The following is a 16078-nucleotide window of genomic DNA, read 5'->3' as shown; positions in this document are numbered from 1 at the left end:
TGTGTGTGTGTGTGTGTGTGTGTGTGTGTGTGTGTGTGTGTGTGTGTGTGTGTGTGTGTGTGTGTGTGTTAATTGTGAGGTGTATTTGTATTACAGTTTGCATTAGAATGCTGTTGTGTATTTAAGTATGCTGGTTTTGTGTAGCAATTGAGCAACTGATGTTTTATTAGAGCTGAGGTCCATTAAAAACACCAGTTTTAGAGCTCTCAGTAAAGTGTCTGTGTGTGTGTGTGAGAAAGAAAGAGCTGTCAGTTTAGAGGTATTGTAAAACCCCAGCTGACATTTCAGCCTCATTTGCAAATAAGAGGAAAAGGAAACTGCAAATAAAATGAAAAACATTTGATAAGCGGTGAAGAAAAAGGAGAATATGACATTTCTCTGGCAGAGTAAGAGGTTACATTTGACTTTTTTGTTGCCACTGCGGCAGACACTAAAGTTTCTTGATAAAAGAATCAGAAGACCTGCGGATGCGCTGAAAACTGAATAAATTATAATTGTAGATCAATCATAACAATCTCTGCTTCAAATAAATCAATTTTATAGAATATCTGATAAGGGTGAGCCATCAAAACTGAAATTAAATAGAGGACGATGGAGGAAGTTGAAAGAATACCACAGAGGACAATTCCCAATATTTATCCACTAAAGATTACGACAGTCAGCTTTGAAACTTTCATAAGAGAACAGACAGCAGAAAATCACACCTCCTGCCTCTCTCCGTCAGACACTGCAGTGTGGATATGTGTCTTGACTAATCACTTGAAATCGGAAATAAATGTTCGCTCAGTAAATGTAGCGTGAAAAAGAAACAGCTTTTTTTCCCCCTCAGTGAGGAGCTTGTGGGATGTTAATTGATGGGAGTGTGTGGCGGCTGCTAGTAGCACTGAGGGATCATTATCACTGGGGCTGAACGACTGCATCTACCGCCACAGTTTGTGTTCTCCTCCCAAAACCTGCAAAGAGACACCAACAGAACTGCCGGCAAACGTCCGTCACTCAATGCTAGATGTTCCTAAAACCTGCAACAAACTTTCACAATGACTTGACTTAAAACAACGGGGTGGGGGGAATCCACTTTTATCCACATAAATTGAGCTATGGTGCTCATGTGGGACATAGTAGTTCAAATATAGCCTGCAACCTGATCCAATTCCACCAACTTCAGAAAATACAAAGAAAAATGCCACATAAGAAATTCCTCAATTACTCACCTTAAAAACAAAATGAAAAACATGCACTTAATCCAGCCTGCAACCTGAATCTATTACCTTAATATAATATCTCCTATTCTCAATTAAATGTCTCAATTAAAAAGTGGCAAAAAGCCCAAAAATTAAAGTACAAAAAAAATCTTAATCATGAAAGAAACTTCCCTAATGACTTCTCAAATGTTTGTCAGTAGAAAGCTTCAAAAGTTAAAATAAAAAAGACAATGCCAGATAACAATTTCTTCAATGACTTACCTCATAACAACACGAAAACCCACAATCTTTTCTTTATGCAACCCCCCCCAAAAAAAAAACTTGTAATAAAGCCAACCTGAAACCTAATCCTAATACCTTAAAATATCTCCTCTCTAAAATGTCTTAATTAAAAAAAATGGTTAAAAAGAGAGAGAGCAAAGAAAAAGAAAAAATCTGAACCATGAAACAAACTTCCCTAATGATTTGACTTAAAATAATAATAAAAGACTTTTTTTTTTTTTACTTTTCTTTCAGAGCCATGGCTTAGCAGTAACCACATATGCACCATACTCTTGTGATGCCCACGTGGGAGTTGTAGGTTTGAATCCAGTTTTTCATTCCCTTAATAAAATCCCCTTTCAGTGTCAAAAAGCCTCAAAGTAAAATGTGAAAAATGTCCAGTTTCTAATAAAAGATCAAATTATTCTGAGGATTTAACAAAAAAAATAAATAAATAAAATAATAATAATAATAATCCCAAGGCATTTTACATTCTAGAATGGGTTAGTAAGATGGAAGCTGCAGCCAGAAGTTTGGGTTAAAAGATTTAGGTCATGCTTTAACTGCCACACAGAAGTGTGGGCGATCCAGAAAACCTGACATGGAACTTTCTGGGCTAGCAAACGGCACGTTACCCCACATGAACGCGCGCCAGCATTCCTGCATCCTAACCGTCTTAACTCACAGTCCTGACCTACATTTCTGCAGCGTGTCTGTCAAACAGAGGAAATATTATATATATATATATATATATATATATATATAATGCTTTTTAAAAGCATGTATTCAATCATGCCCCTTGGCCAGTCTAAAAATTCCATAATAAGGAATTTAATTCTAAACTCAAAGTACCACGTTTTGGGGAGTCTGCAGTCAACATGCTTTATCAAAATCACTTTTACTGAGCAAAATTGACAAATGAGCAAAAAAGAACACATTCATGTACTCAAACAGTCAGGCAGAAGAAAACACTTTTCACCTGACACACCATCGTAAAAACGTGGCCTACATGATGCGCCCCAGCAGCTTAAGACATCATGGGAAAATACTGCAGACAAAACACAAAAACATGCAAACAGGCTCTTTGTCTGACAGAATGATAATAATGGTTTGCAGAATGGATTGCTGTGGTCAGCTTATTGTTCAATGATATCAAAACCAAACAAAGAATATTTTGACTTATTACAGCTTAGATTGAAAGCCCTACAAAATCTATATCTTCATTAGTCTTCCCCTTTGGCATGCGATCAACCTTGGTGATGGTTTAAATGTTAAAACTAATGCTTAAATACCATATAATGCTAAATAAGAAAAAAGGGTTAACAAAATGTGTACATTACTAGTAAAAAAGATTAAAATAAATATGATTTTTTTTCAGTGTTTTTTAAGAAGTGAGCACACGTATTTGATTAAATATACAGTAAAAACAGTAACATTGCAAAATATTAGGGTTCTTAAAAATGATAGTTATATTACATATTAAATATAATGGTCATTATTATCAATGTTTAAAACAGTTTTTGCTGCTTAATTGTATAAATCGTGATACATTTTTCACGATTCTTCAATGAATAGAAAGTTCAAAAGAACAGCAGTTATTTGAAATAGAAATCTTTTGTAATATTATAAATGTCACTTTTGATCAATGTAATGCATCCTTGTTGAACAAACAATATGAAAGGTAGCGTATCACAGATTCCACAAAAACATTAAGCAGCAAAAAATTATTTCAATATTTATAATAATAATAATAATAAAATAATGTTTCTTGAGCACCAAATAAGCATATCAGAATGATTCTGAAGACTGGCTGTTGATGCTAAAACAACATTGTGATAGCAACTTTTATTCTTCTTGTAAAATCAAAACAAGATTCAACAGATTCAACCATGATTCATGACAATGATTCACCTGTGAATATAGGTTTAAATGTCGGATGAGTTATAAATGTATGGTGTCTTTAAAATTCACCAAAACTGATAGTTGCTATACATTTTTAAAATGTTTTAATTAAGCAATAACCATGAAAAGCACATGGTGAATCGGCATAGTCAGCACAATCACTTTATGTTTGTTGAGTTAAAAGATGTGCATGCTGGGAACGGCTGGAAAATGTTGTTTAGATGACTGTCATCCAACATTACAGAACACCACAGCAAAAGGAAATGAAAATGAGAAACAGAACAACAAAAAAATGCCAAACCCCAGAATCTGAGGAAGCAACTGTTTTCAAACACACAAACAGCTGCCTCTTTAGATCATCTTTCAGTGGGAGTCCCTCGTTTAGCTGGATTACATGGAATGTTTTGCCTTAAATGGTGAAAAGTTGAACAAAAGGACGCAAAACCCAAGACATCTTTAGCAAGACCAAGGCGAATGCATCCTATTCCCATTTCCACAAAATTAAATCAGGGATGTCCAGCAATCATTCCCACTCTATATCTTTGTTACAAAACCTGCAGAGCTGCCTATCTAGACAGCATTTTAAGGCCTCATAGGCATACAGCTGATGTGAGAGCAGCTCTGAAAGATAAGTAGAAATACTGTACTTCTAAGATATCTAAGATGCCACTTCTACAGGAGTACTGCATGTATCCTTTATTAATTAGACAATCCCTGAATTCACTGCAAAGCGCTCAGTAAAAAAAATTATTTCAAGATGGTAGATAACATTCATTCAGTAACGAAAAACATTGATAAAAATAGTTTTGTTAAAAAATTTGTATTTTATCCAATATTAATGTGTGCCATGTGTGTACCTTTAAGTTTATTTAGAGTAAAAGCTTAGCAACGAGCTAACATAAAACTACTGCTAACACATTTAGTGCAAACAAACCAGATGTTCCTACAATACAGCATTACATCACGTCCTAATCAGACGCAATACGACAATTCTAGATCTTAGGTTTTTTATTAATTAAACCATTTTAAGGGGGATGTTTAAAATTATTTTGATATGTTCCCTGAGGTTTACTTTACTTTATAATGTTAATAAAGTTTTTGCACACACAAAAAAAAAACAAATAAATACGTGAAAAAATACAGGCTCTTTGTCTGACAGAATGATAATAATGGTTTGCAGAATGGATTGCTGTGGTCAGCTTATTGTTCAATGATATCAAAACCAAACAAAGAATATTTTGACTTATTACAGCTTAGATTGAAAGCCCTACAAAATCTATATCTTCATTAGTCTTCCCCTTTGGCATGCGATCAACCTTGGTGATGGTTTAAATGTTAAAACTAATGCTTAAATACCATATAATGCTAAATAAGAAAAAAGGGTTAACAAAATGTGTACATTACTAGTAAAAAAGATTAAAATAAATATGATTTTTTTTCAGTGTTTTTTAAGAAGTGAGCACACGTATTTGATTAAATATACAGTAAAAACAGTAACATTGCAAAATATTAGGGTTCTTAAAAATGATAGTTATATTACATATTAAATATAATGGTCATTATTATCAATGTTTAAAACAGTTTTTGCTGCTTAATTGTATAAATCGTGATACATTTTTCACGATTCTTCAATGAATAGAAAGTTCAAAAGAACAGCAGTTATTTGAAATAGAAATCTTTTGTAATATTATAATTTTGCACACACAAAAAAAAAACAAATAAATACGTGAAAAAATAATTATTTTCAACCCTCATTCTGAACCTCTCTCTAAAACGACCTGTTTTAAGGGCCGGGTCCTTTAAGGCCTCTCAGTAATCGTCCACTGTTATGATTGGCTAACGTCATTGCATAGGAAACACTATCAACGCCTCCTCGCTATTGCATGTGATTGTTCTGACAATATGATCAAAATAAAACGGACAATTCTGGACAAAGCATTATGAAATCATTTACTTACATTTTGTGAGGCAGCTGCAGTCAGATCTAGTACCGCTTCATCTCTCAACAAATGTTTCTTTGTGAACTCTCCATGACACTGTGCCTCATTTACAAAAAAAATACTCCGAACAATCCTCTGACATGATCCGGGATGCCATTAAAAATAAACTATTCACTTGTTGCTTACACTGGAAACCTTCTGATATCTGTACAAAGACGTGAACGAGCTGTTAAACCAAACGCTTTGAAGCCAACGTTCTTTCACTCCATTTATACTGATGACAGACTCAAGCACGTGGACTGTGTCAGAAAGCGAATGTATACTGTATCTAGTGTAGATAGCGGCAGTCTATTTGCTTTTGCAACACAACGCAACACTCACATTCAGCGTAATCAAGTGTCAACCGTTAGTAGGGATGATTTGGGCTTAAAAATATATCACGATATTTCTGGTATTTATTGCGATAACGCATAATTATCATAATTAGCAATGATGACAATTCGGGGAATCGTGTTTCTTTAGAGAAAAGTATTATCTTTCCTATTTTTAGCATTACTGAGTACACATGTAATGTAATGACTGTTTAATTCATACTGGAAGCTGGAGGGCGCCCTTGCGCAGAAACTCCACATATGCATAGCAGAAGTAATACTACTGATGACGCTCCAGGAAATCCCTAATATGGACAAAGGTATCCAGTTATCCCTGAATAAAATGCACAACAGAGATAGAGAAATTTTAACTGATGAAACTTATGATTGCACAAAATATATGGCTTATTTGTGTTCTTCAAGCAATCTTGTGTATTTTTTATAAGGAAAGTATATTTAATGCAATGTTAATCGACATAGCCTTTATCACTGTATATAATACTATCATTCTGTGATATGAAACCACGTCTGGTCAAAAAAAGAAAGTTATTTCAAACACTCAACTATGTTACGTTAATTTGGTGAAAAAGCATATCAATAAATGATATCTTTGTTGGACAACAGGTTTGTAAACAGGCTCATACACATGCAAAACTGTATCGCACACATGCTACTGTAGTACATTTATTCAGACCGATTTTTTGTGCACTGTACAGCCCTAACCAAACCAGTTCCAGATTGTAGAAGGAGCTCCTTATTTAGCGATAAACTCCTCCTCAATTTCACATCTGCCTTCCACAATGCCACTCCACACTGTCACGCACAGAAATATGTCAACAACTAGACTTTATCGTTATTATCGCGGGAAGTCTAATTCTTATCGTGGGGAGAACTGCTACCAGTATATCGCAAACAATAAGATATCGCCCATCCCTATCCGTTTGGCGACTGGAAGCCAGTGGGCGGGGCCTATGGTTAGAAGATGACTATCCGTCGATGTCCTGCTCTGGAGGCTGTTTATGCAAATGTCTGTGCCCGGGTGATGTCATCTTGCACTTCACATTGGCTTGAATAAATAAATGCTTTGTTTATAATGAGGAGGACATTTTAAGCTATGAAACTTCCAGGATGTTTTAATGGTACAAAGACCTCATATATGCCAAAAGATCAAGGTAAATTTGATTTCTCAAGTCGTGACCCCTTTAAAAGTGTTTTATGAAGTTTTTGTCTACTGAAGGTTTTTTTTTTAGAACCCTGTTGAAAAATCCAACATATGCTGGTTAGGTATGTTTTGAAGCATGGCTGCTGGTTTGAGCTGGTTTAAGCTGGTCTGAGCTGGTTTAAACTGGTCCTTAGCTGGTCATGAGCTGGAGGACCAACACATGACCAGCACATGACCAGCTTAAACCAGCTCAAACCAGCAGCCATGTTTCAAAACATACCTAACCAGCATATGCTGGATTTTTCAACAGGGAAAGATACTTCATCAGCTTAACAATCAGTATGTTGTTAAAACAGCAGTACAGTGCATTGAACACACTGTTATTATATTCCTCACATCCTCATCTTCATTCCTGTCAAAAGTCTATCAGTAATTTGAATTAAAATATACCGTTGACCAAAATATGACGAGATAAATGTACATAGTATATAGCATATACAAATGGCCTTCCTACTTTCTACAAGTGAGGACACTCAAATGTGAACTGCATACTTTATATCAAGTGTGGCGGATCAAGAAGTGAACTGATTGAGGACAGAAGGTGAAAACAGACCTCGAGCAGCCAGGGCTTGAGCTTGCGGTCGAGGATTATGTCAAATCCCAGAACTTCAAAGCAGATGCTGGCGCTCCCTGGTGGCTGGCCTGGGCGGCACATGCGGTAAGCGTGGAGCACATGTGGTTCGGCCACTATCAGGGTCTTCACCACCAGCTCCTGCGAACACATGCACAAAACACGCATTTGTTATATAAGACCACACAACAAATTTAAACAACTCCAATCAGTGCATTCACAATTGAACGTTGTGAATTGAATTGCTCCAATCACAAGAAATGCATGACATTGTGTTAACTCTCAGTGAGGACATGCTCATGAAATCTCATTGCATGTGCAAACAGCCCGTATGAGGGACTCATTAACATCCCAGCTCCCTGAAGAGACATGATAGGTCAAAGACTGACAGCACGCTACGGGAAGACAGGGGCAGATCATAGGAAGACAGGAACAGACGGTCTGTATCAGCTGCTGTACTCTCTTATCAGAGGTCTGGCAGGCCAGCGGTCTCCCTGCATGATTAAACAGAGGCTGTGTTAAAGTATGAGGGGCAGATAACCAGTGGGACGTTTGCTGAGCATCCCGTGGACCCCAAACGTGCAGTTCCTGGGAAAAGCAGGTTAGATCCCAGCATGTGTGTGTGTTTGTGTGTGTGTGTGTGTGTGTGTGTGTGTGTTTGTCCTCAGCTAAACTGAAAATGTTCATGCGTATCTGTTCTGACATATAAATGAGAATTTAACATTAGTTATCAGTAGAGTCTGATTCTGAGAAATTACTTCAATAAATAAGGACAGCTTTTGGGCCAATAAAGAGGCACTGGATTACAGAGAAGGTGCACACTGGGTAAAATGTAACACTTGTGAATGCTTGGCAAAGGAGTCAATAAATACTGTTGTGCAATGAGTGGACGAGCTCTCCATTTGAAAAGATGAAAGAATTACAATTAGATCAAAAGACAGAAGTGGACAGCGAGGAGGAAGAGACGGCAAACAGAAACAGAGGAAAGATAAGGGCAGAGCTGTCACACTGGTAACACTCTGACAGGAAACAGATTCGCTTTTGAAAGTAAAATTTGATACAATTGAGAAACTGGAGCCAGGGAGGCTGGTTAATGTAGGGCTGCGTGATCTATTGAATTCTAAAAAAATACGGCAAATCTCGATAAGCTTATCATCAGGGTCGTGATATGCATTGCAATATGAAATTAAAGCCATTATTCTGTAGTTAATGGAAATGTGGAGAAAAGACTGGGTGTGCAATGTCTTCTGATACGTGTGTGAACCGATGACATCATATGCATAAAGACAAGCATGAAAACCCATTTTTAGAAGTTTTTACATTTTTGTAGAACTTCTATTAACTTCACACATTGGTCATGGCGCGAGAAGCTAAAAATTCCAATTACATAATCTTTCATTGTGTCTCATTATGGAACATTGTATCATGCAGCCCTAGATTGAAAGTTATTGAAGAAGCAATAGAAATAAAAACAACTCACTGAAACATCGCCCCAGAATTTGGCAACGTCGTAATCGTTGGTTCGAAGGAACTCTGTGAACCAACCGATAGAGCGCTTGCTGCCTTTGTCCACGGTTTCATCTCGCTCAAAGTTCTCGTTGTGTTTGTTTACGGAATAGTTGGTCAAGTGCATGTAGAGCTGGTTCTGAGGAAAAAAATGAAGGTCCATAAGAGCGTACATCAATTATTATACGAATCGTCACATTTATGGTCCAAATAATTGATAGCTTACAATGCAAACATTTACATAAGAATATTCTATGAATATATGTAATGTGACATTTTACACAACAATGGTTTTACGAAGATTTACAACAAAGTAAACCTGTTACAATGGCAAAAAAATGGTTTTACGAAGATTTAGTTTGTGGCAGTTTACGTATGAATGGTTTCACAAAGATTTACAATGCAACATTTTAAACAATAATTATTTTATATTAAAGGGGTCATATGATGCGATTTAAATTTTTCCTTTCTCTTTGGAGTGTTACAAGCTATTGGTGCATAAAGAAGGTCTGTAAAGTTGCAAAGACTAAAGTCTCAAATCCAAAGAGATATTCATTATAAAAGTTAAGAGTCAACTGTTGCCCTTTCGGGCTTGAACTGATGGTAAAACTAACGACATTATTAACTGTCTTGATATTTACTTTGAAAGCTGAAGCGATTATGGTAAGAGCATTACATTTCCGACGCGTGCTTGTGGTGTTCGGCCAATCACAATGCACTGGGTCAGCTGGCCAATCAGAGCAGACTGCGCTTGTCAAAGGAGGGGGCTTTGTTGAAAATGACGTGTTTGAGAGAGGTGGGGCATAGAGGACCTACAATAATGTACAGTATTTGAAAAATAATGTGTTTTACCAAATACCAAATACACAAAATAATGATCTTTAAAATAGCATCATATGACCCCTTTAAATTTACAGTGTGGCAATTTGCATATGAATAATTTTATATATGGTTGAATTATGCATACTCCATAATGCGACAACTTGACAACATGCTAAAATTTAACTGCAGCAATACACTCATATTCATTACAATTACATATGGTGTTTACTCTTACTAATGTCTGTTATCTCATTTACGTATAAGAGCGTCAATATGAAACAGCATTTGAAATTGCTTGTATCCATCGGGAATTGACTGGATTGTGAAAAGTGTTTATATGACAGTTTTATAGAGTGGAGGTTTCAGCCCATTAATGGAACTGAGTTTATTTTGATGTCGTGTTGACTTTAAATCCATTTACTACACAGAATTAACATTTTCACGCCACTTACATGTTATCATATGCAAACTCACCAAGTTGGACTCGTTTGGCGTGTGGTATTTCTCTGTACCCATTCGCACCAGGCCGTCGTTGTAGAGGAAGACACGTAGTGGATCACAGGAAGTAACAAGAATGTAGAATCTCAGGTCAAACTTGTAGCCCTCCATGAGGAAGGGCTTGTCTAAGTATTCCTGCACAATGAAGTGATCCTGCACCGGGAGCTTTTCATAATTGCGAATCAGAGATATCCTGGGAGAAAATGGATCAGATTCAGCGCACATCCCAAAAATGTGCTGCATATTTTATTGCTGGTTAAAAATCCAAAGCTGAAGTGTGTCAGAGAGAGCGAGTTTATTAAGGTGCTGTCTCTATCGCTGGTCCCTGGACCCTGACTAGGCCTAGGTTAATAGGACCAGACGTCTTGGGTCTGTTTCAAGCCCTGCCATCATTAATTTCCTTTGGTTCTGAGCTTGAACAGATCTCCAGCTCTTGGCTGTTATAGTATACAGACGACGATGCGTTTACCAGTACCAAACACATGAATAAGTGAAGCTTGGATGTTTAACAAACAAAGGGGCCTTAGAAAAACCAGCTTTGACGGTAAAATATACGGCCATTGGTCTGCATTAACCTAATTGGTTGCATGTTTCTTTTCGTCCGGTTTCCATGAGACCTCAGCGTTTACCTGAGACGTCAACTTTCCAAAGACCACAAGCTGTTGAAGGAGATCTCGATCATCACAGTTCATTTGTTAGCTATGTCAACTGATAAATATTGCAAAAGAATTTGTCTGCTTGCTCTTGCTGCAATTAGATGCAGAGGTTCAGCACTATTAAAACACAGCTGAATGTTCTCTAAAATTGCGTTGTTACGAAAGATTCTCCTGTGACTCGTGATACATTTGACTCATTTACGGTTGTTTGTTTAGTACGAGAACAAAATTGCAGAAAATGACCAAACAAGAACAAGGGCCACAAAAAGACCAACACAACACTGAGTTGCTCAATTAAAACAATTAAAAATGATTTACCGTGATTGAGTCTCATTTCTACTAGCGTAATAAGTGGCTCTTGAGGGGTTTCCAGGATTTATTACGCTTCAAATGCATTCTGTTTTCAATGAGAAATGCCACATCTATCGCTAAAAGGCATTTTGTTTAATATATAAACATTTAATTTATAATTAAAAATGAAATATTAATTGCTTCTGCTATTGTGAAGGGAGTTCAGAGTACGTGAATTTGGTGCTCAGCCAAAAGCAGCCCACCAGCCAATCTTCCTTATCTCCACCGTATTGGCACACAGTCTCTAGTCCTGCGCTTGGCGTCCGCTGGCTCAGGTGTGTGTTTAGCGTCCAGTAGCTTGTGTTGTGTGATGTTGTAGAGGATAATGGGGTTGTTTGAATTGCATGACATGATTGATGAGGGCTGATGGCAGGTAATCAAAACCCACTTTGGCTGACTGTTTAATTTGGCACCAGTGGGGATCTCGTCTTTTAGCCCTCCACAGTTTTTAACAAGCCTCTGCTTAGACACAAACAATATTCATTTAGTTTTTCGGCCTGAAAAATAAATTACATAGGAAGGTATAACTTAATTTCCTGCGTCACGCTACGCTTTTTCAATTTTAATCTCCAGCCTAGCAGACGATCTTCTTTCACTTGTTAAATGCGGCACAATAACTCAACCTTTGATGACTTCTCATTTTAATAAGTACCGGCTTGCTGTAGCGTATGACCATAGAAATATTAATTTATGAACAGATAAAAGGCAGTCATAAATAAATCTAGTGCCCCATCTGCTGCTGTACACCTTCAGCTTAGGTATAAGGTTTAAGCATTAAGATAAAGGGTTGGTGTTAGGGTTATTATTAAGGCTACAGTTTAGTTTCAAATTTGCAATAAGAATTAGTGCTTGCGGTGGCACAATATTTCATACAGTCAATTATTCATAACTGAACATTTTACAAAAAATAGATTAAAGAGTGAAGTTTTAGTGGAAAAACTACTGTTAAATCTCACCTCACATACAGTAAGTCTAACCGCAAAAGTTCAAATATTTCAATGCAACCGAAGCTCAAATTGCATCCAAATACACATATGGTTGGAACTCCATGCAGCTCCTGTACTAGTTTCAGCTATGAATGAATGATTTCTGGTCTGTCAGGCATAGAACATTTTGAAATAGCAACATTTTACTGGGAAATCTTTGCCACTTTTGTAGCAGTATGCTGCCCATGGGAAAATGACAAATAACCTCTATTTTGAGAAATATTCCAGAACAACACAGCAAAACAGGATGCGCAATTTCCAGTCTGCTGTAACTTACCCATGGCCCATGGCTCCATTCGCAGGCTTAACGATGAACGTTTTCTGCTTACGTTTTCGTTTCAACTCCTTTACATAATTCTGGAACTGCGTGCATTCGGCTGGGAAGATCCAGGTTTTGGGGATGAAGCTATATTCCTGAGGTTGACTTTTAATCATTCTAAGGAAAGAAAGAGGATATTAAAATTAACGAAAACAAAGAGCTTAAGTCCACTTTCCTTGGCTGGAGGGCAGCTGTAATCAGTCATGTATCTTATATAGTATCATGTTTTCAAACTCACTTGGCCATGTTCCTTGCCAAGCAGTCTTTCCGACAGATCTCACCCATTCCCGGGAAATGGTTTATCCTCTGAGGAAAATAATCACACTGTTAGAGGGCACTCGGTTATTCACCTTTGAGAGGAAAAACACAACATTAGAGCCCAAGTCTTGAACTGAGACTATAATATTTTGACATTTATGTCCAATTACAGACTCAAAACAAAAGGTGGTTGTCCGACCTTTCTTAACCCCTATTTAGTTCCCCACATTGTTTTTAATTTAAAACAAAAAAAAACGATAAATTTTGACTCTAAGGGCCAAGGTAATTGGTTCTGCATCAGAGCCCATGTAGTTGTAGGTACTGACAGATGAATGAATTGCTTTGAATGCAAAGAGGAAGGGAGGGGGTGGAGAGTTTTTCTGTATTCTTTGAGCAAATGAGGCTGAACAGGGCCATTAATTTGACTCATATGACCTGTAGCTTGGCAGCCGAGCCAATCACAGGAAAGCAAGAAAAAAAACTGTAGAACAAACATTTTAGTAGGTGTGAAAGCACAGCGTGCTTTTCCAAAAATAAAAGTAACAAAACACAACTTTATGAAAAGAGTTATATGAAGCAAAGCATCTAAGCAATTTTCTTGGCAACTGTACAGTAATCTTGTGATACGTGACAGGAAATATTAGTCAGACATGCAAAGTTGCTTTATGAAAGCAAGCCCAAACACAGTGTTATACTGAATGTAAATGTCATTTGTTTCAATTTAAAAGACAGATTGATTTCTTGGGAAAAAAAAGTTTAGAGTTTAATCTTTTACTCATCCTCAGGTCATTCCCTATTAAAATTCTGGAAATAAATGAAGAAAATGTGAAGTATGGTCATGCTGCTGCAGATGCCACAGACTGGTTCTGATGCTGAAATATCTGATATTGATAACATTGTTTAAACATGTGATTTATTGAAGGCAAGTAAATCATTAGTTTTCGAAAGGTAGTCATCTTAATTAAGCATTTGCTGTGTATGTTATGTTGTTTGTTTGAATGTGTTTTATTATTTTGTATTTGTGTCAATTCAAACACTAAGCTGCAATTTTAAGACAGCATGGTGTATATCCTTCACAAAAAAGGCAAAGATTGCGGACTATGTGAGAGACAATGTGAGAGAATGACTGATTTGGTAAACTTACGTGTCATTTAATTTCTGCAATTAATTAATTTAAAAATATATTCAGTGTAATTAAAAACAATTACCCAATATTTTTGTTTGATGTGCATATAAGAAGACATATTTAAGTGATGTGCTGTTGGCTTAGCAACATGCTAACATCAGACTGCTTTGAATCTGATGTTAGTAGAAGTACATAAACAGAGAGTTTTTGCATCAACAGACCCAGTCTTACACTATAACGTTCTGCCAGTGTGGGATGCTTTTGCGGCGTGGAAAGCTACACAGACCGGACACAAATTTATGTGCATATAGGAGAAGGTGGACAACTTGTCACAAATGAATGGGAGACAATGCCTGTATCAAAAAAAATGCTTTTGGATAGAGCAACAACAAACGTGTACAAGATGAGCCTGTAAAATACAGTTTTTCGCCAAATTAAAGTTTTATTGCTGGTTTGACATAAGGTATTAAAAAAAAAGCTTTGTTCAAAAGCTGAAAAATCTCATCTCTGCAGGCAGCATATGGAGGTAAGAAGCCAACAATGCATGTCTGAATCTATTAATCCTGTCTACTGAGATACCTACATCTGATCAATTTTTGAAGCCAGCATAAATGTATTCTTCCCTGCCTATGATCTCACTATCCTGTGCATTCAATTCTATGATAAGTGAGCTAAAAAAAAAAAAAGGCATCTGAAAGCTGCGTTTGTTGTTCAGTTTGTGTGTACATATATGTTTTTGAACAACTGATTTCATTTTTAGCGAGAAATTATTATTGTATAAAGTAAATACTTGCTTAATTAATGCAAACAATCTCTCTAATTTTGTTGTAGATTGTTACACACTTAAAAAGGTGATTGAACTGACTTCACTTAAAAGGACTTTGTTTCAAATCTCTTCCTGACAAATTTGCTGATCTCAGGTGACCTCAGTTGATGGTTTACTACTTTGCTGTACTTTAGCCATGAAGGTTATATACAGTACATTCTGTGACTTCTGATGATTAAACCACAAATTGCTATGAAGCGTTTTAGGAAAATGAGTATAAGCAACGGTAAAGGTCACATATCTTAAAGCCATGGAAAATAAAAGGAAACTTTAGCAACATGTTTGTTTTTAACTTTTTTCTTTCTTTCTTTCTTTCTTTCTTTGAACTGAAAGGAAAATCACAATACCTGATAGTTCCTGAGCTCAGCGATTTTCTCATGTTGCACGGAAGAGTCGTTCCAGATGAGATTGGCCATCTCATCATCATCTCTGGCTTTATGAAAGATCATCTCCTCAATGACAATACGAACTGCAAATAAATCAAATTAGTTTCCTTTAATATGCATTGACAATACTGGATCGTATTTTTATTTCCATGACTGAATGGACACAAACAACTGACTTCATTAGTAGAATTTAACAGAAATCCTCATTATTTTCTTGAAATAAAAAAAATCATGCTTTAACAATAATTATACTTGACTTATGCTTTTGCTTCAACCCAAATGCTTTAAGAAAATGATGTCTGCATGACATTATCTTTCCAAGAAACGTTACCCAGTTGTAGCAACTGGTAATGTTATGATCATGATTTTTTCATAAACATCAGCATTACTGCATAAAACTAAATTGGTGTGGCTTACACTGAAATCCAGTTAAACCAAAGCTTAAAAACTTCCCATGCCTCTTAAATAATTATATGATTGTTAATTAAGAGAATTACTCTAAAGCATTACACTTACACTAAATTCAAATATGGGAGGGTTTCAAAATCTTACTCAATTAGAAGTATCCCAAACACGTACACGTAAAAAAAAAAAAAAAAGAAGAAAAAAAAGTGTCCAATTTAATTGTATTTTTCTACTATTTCTTTGGAATACTAAGTATTTACATGTAAAAAGTAAACTTTCTTTCTTAGCTTCAGAAGCCAAGAGACCGTGTAGATTTTCAAAAATAAAATAGGTTTGCCGTACAAATTGTTAATTTGAATCAATCCCTGAAAGAAAACCGTTTTTAGGGGCTGTTTACACAGAACACATCTTTGCATTACGGGGAACAATATATATATATATATATATATATATATATATATATATATATA

At 36.2% G+C, this 16078-nt stretch overlaps 1 protein-coding gene across 1 annotated transcript in view; it reads right to left on the bottom strand.

Moving 5' to 3' along the window:
* Window positions 1-16078, bottom strand: part of ttll7 (tubulin tyrosine ligase-like family, member 7) — a 108274-nt gene that overhangs the window by 64867 nt on the left and 27329 nt on the right. The window contains exons 4-9 of the mRNA XM_016461110.1: window positions 15165-15286; window positions 12846-12913; window positions 12566-12724; window positions 10272-10488; window positions 8950-9114; window positions 7452-7610 (exon numbers count right to left, since the gene is read on the bottom strand). Coding sequence (XP_016316596.1) covers window positions 7452-7610; window positions 8950-9114; window positions 10272-10488; window positions 12566-12724; window positions 12846-12913; window positions 15165-15286 — 890 coding nt within the window. The remainder of the gene's footprint in view (window positions 1-7451; window positions 7611-8949; window positions 9115-10271; window positions 10489-12565; window positions 12725-12845; window positions 12914-15164; window positions 15287-16078) is intronic.

The sequence above is a fragment of the Sinocyclocheilus anshuiensis genome, unplaced genomic scaffold (genome assembly GCF_001515605.1).
Source record: "Sinocyclocheilus anshuiensis isolate Anshui unplaced genomic scaffold, SAMN03320099.WGS_v1.1 scaffold192, whole genome shotgun sequence".
In the NCBI taxonomy this organism is placed as follows: Eukaryota; Metazoa; Chordata; class Actinopteri; order Cypriniformes; family Cyprinidae; genus Sinocyclocheilus; species Sinocyclocheilus anshuiensis.
This window is presented reverse-complemented; position numbering and strand designations above follow the sequence as displayed.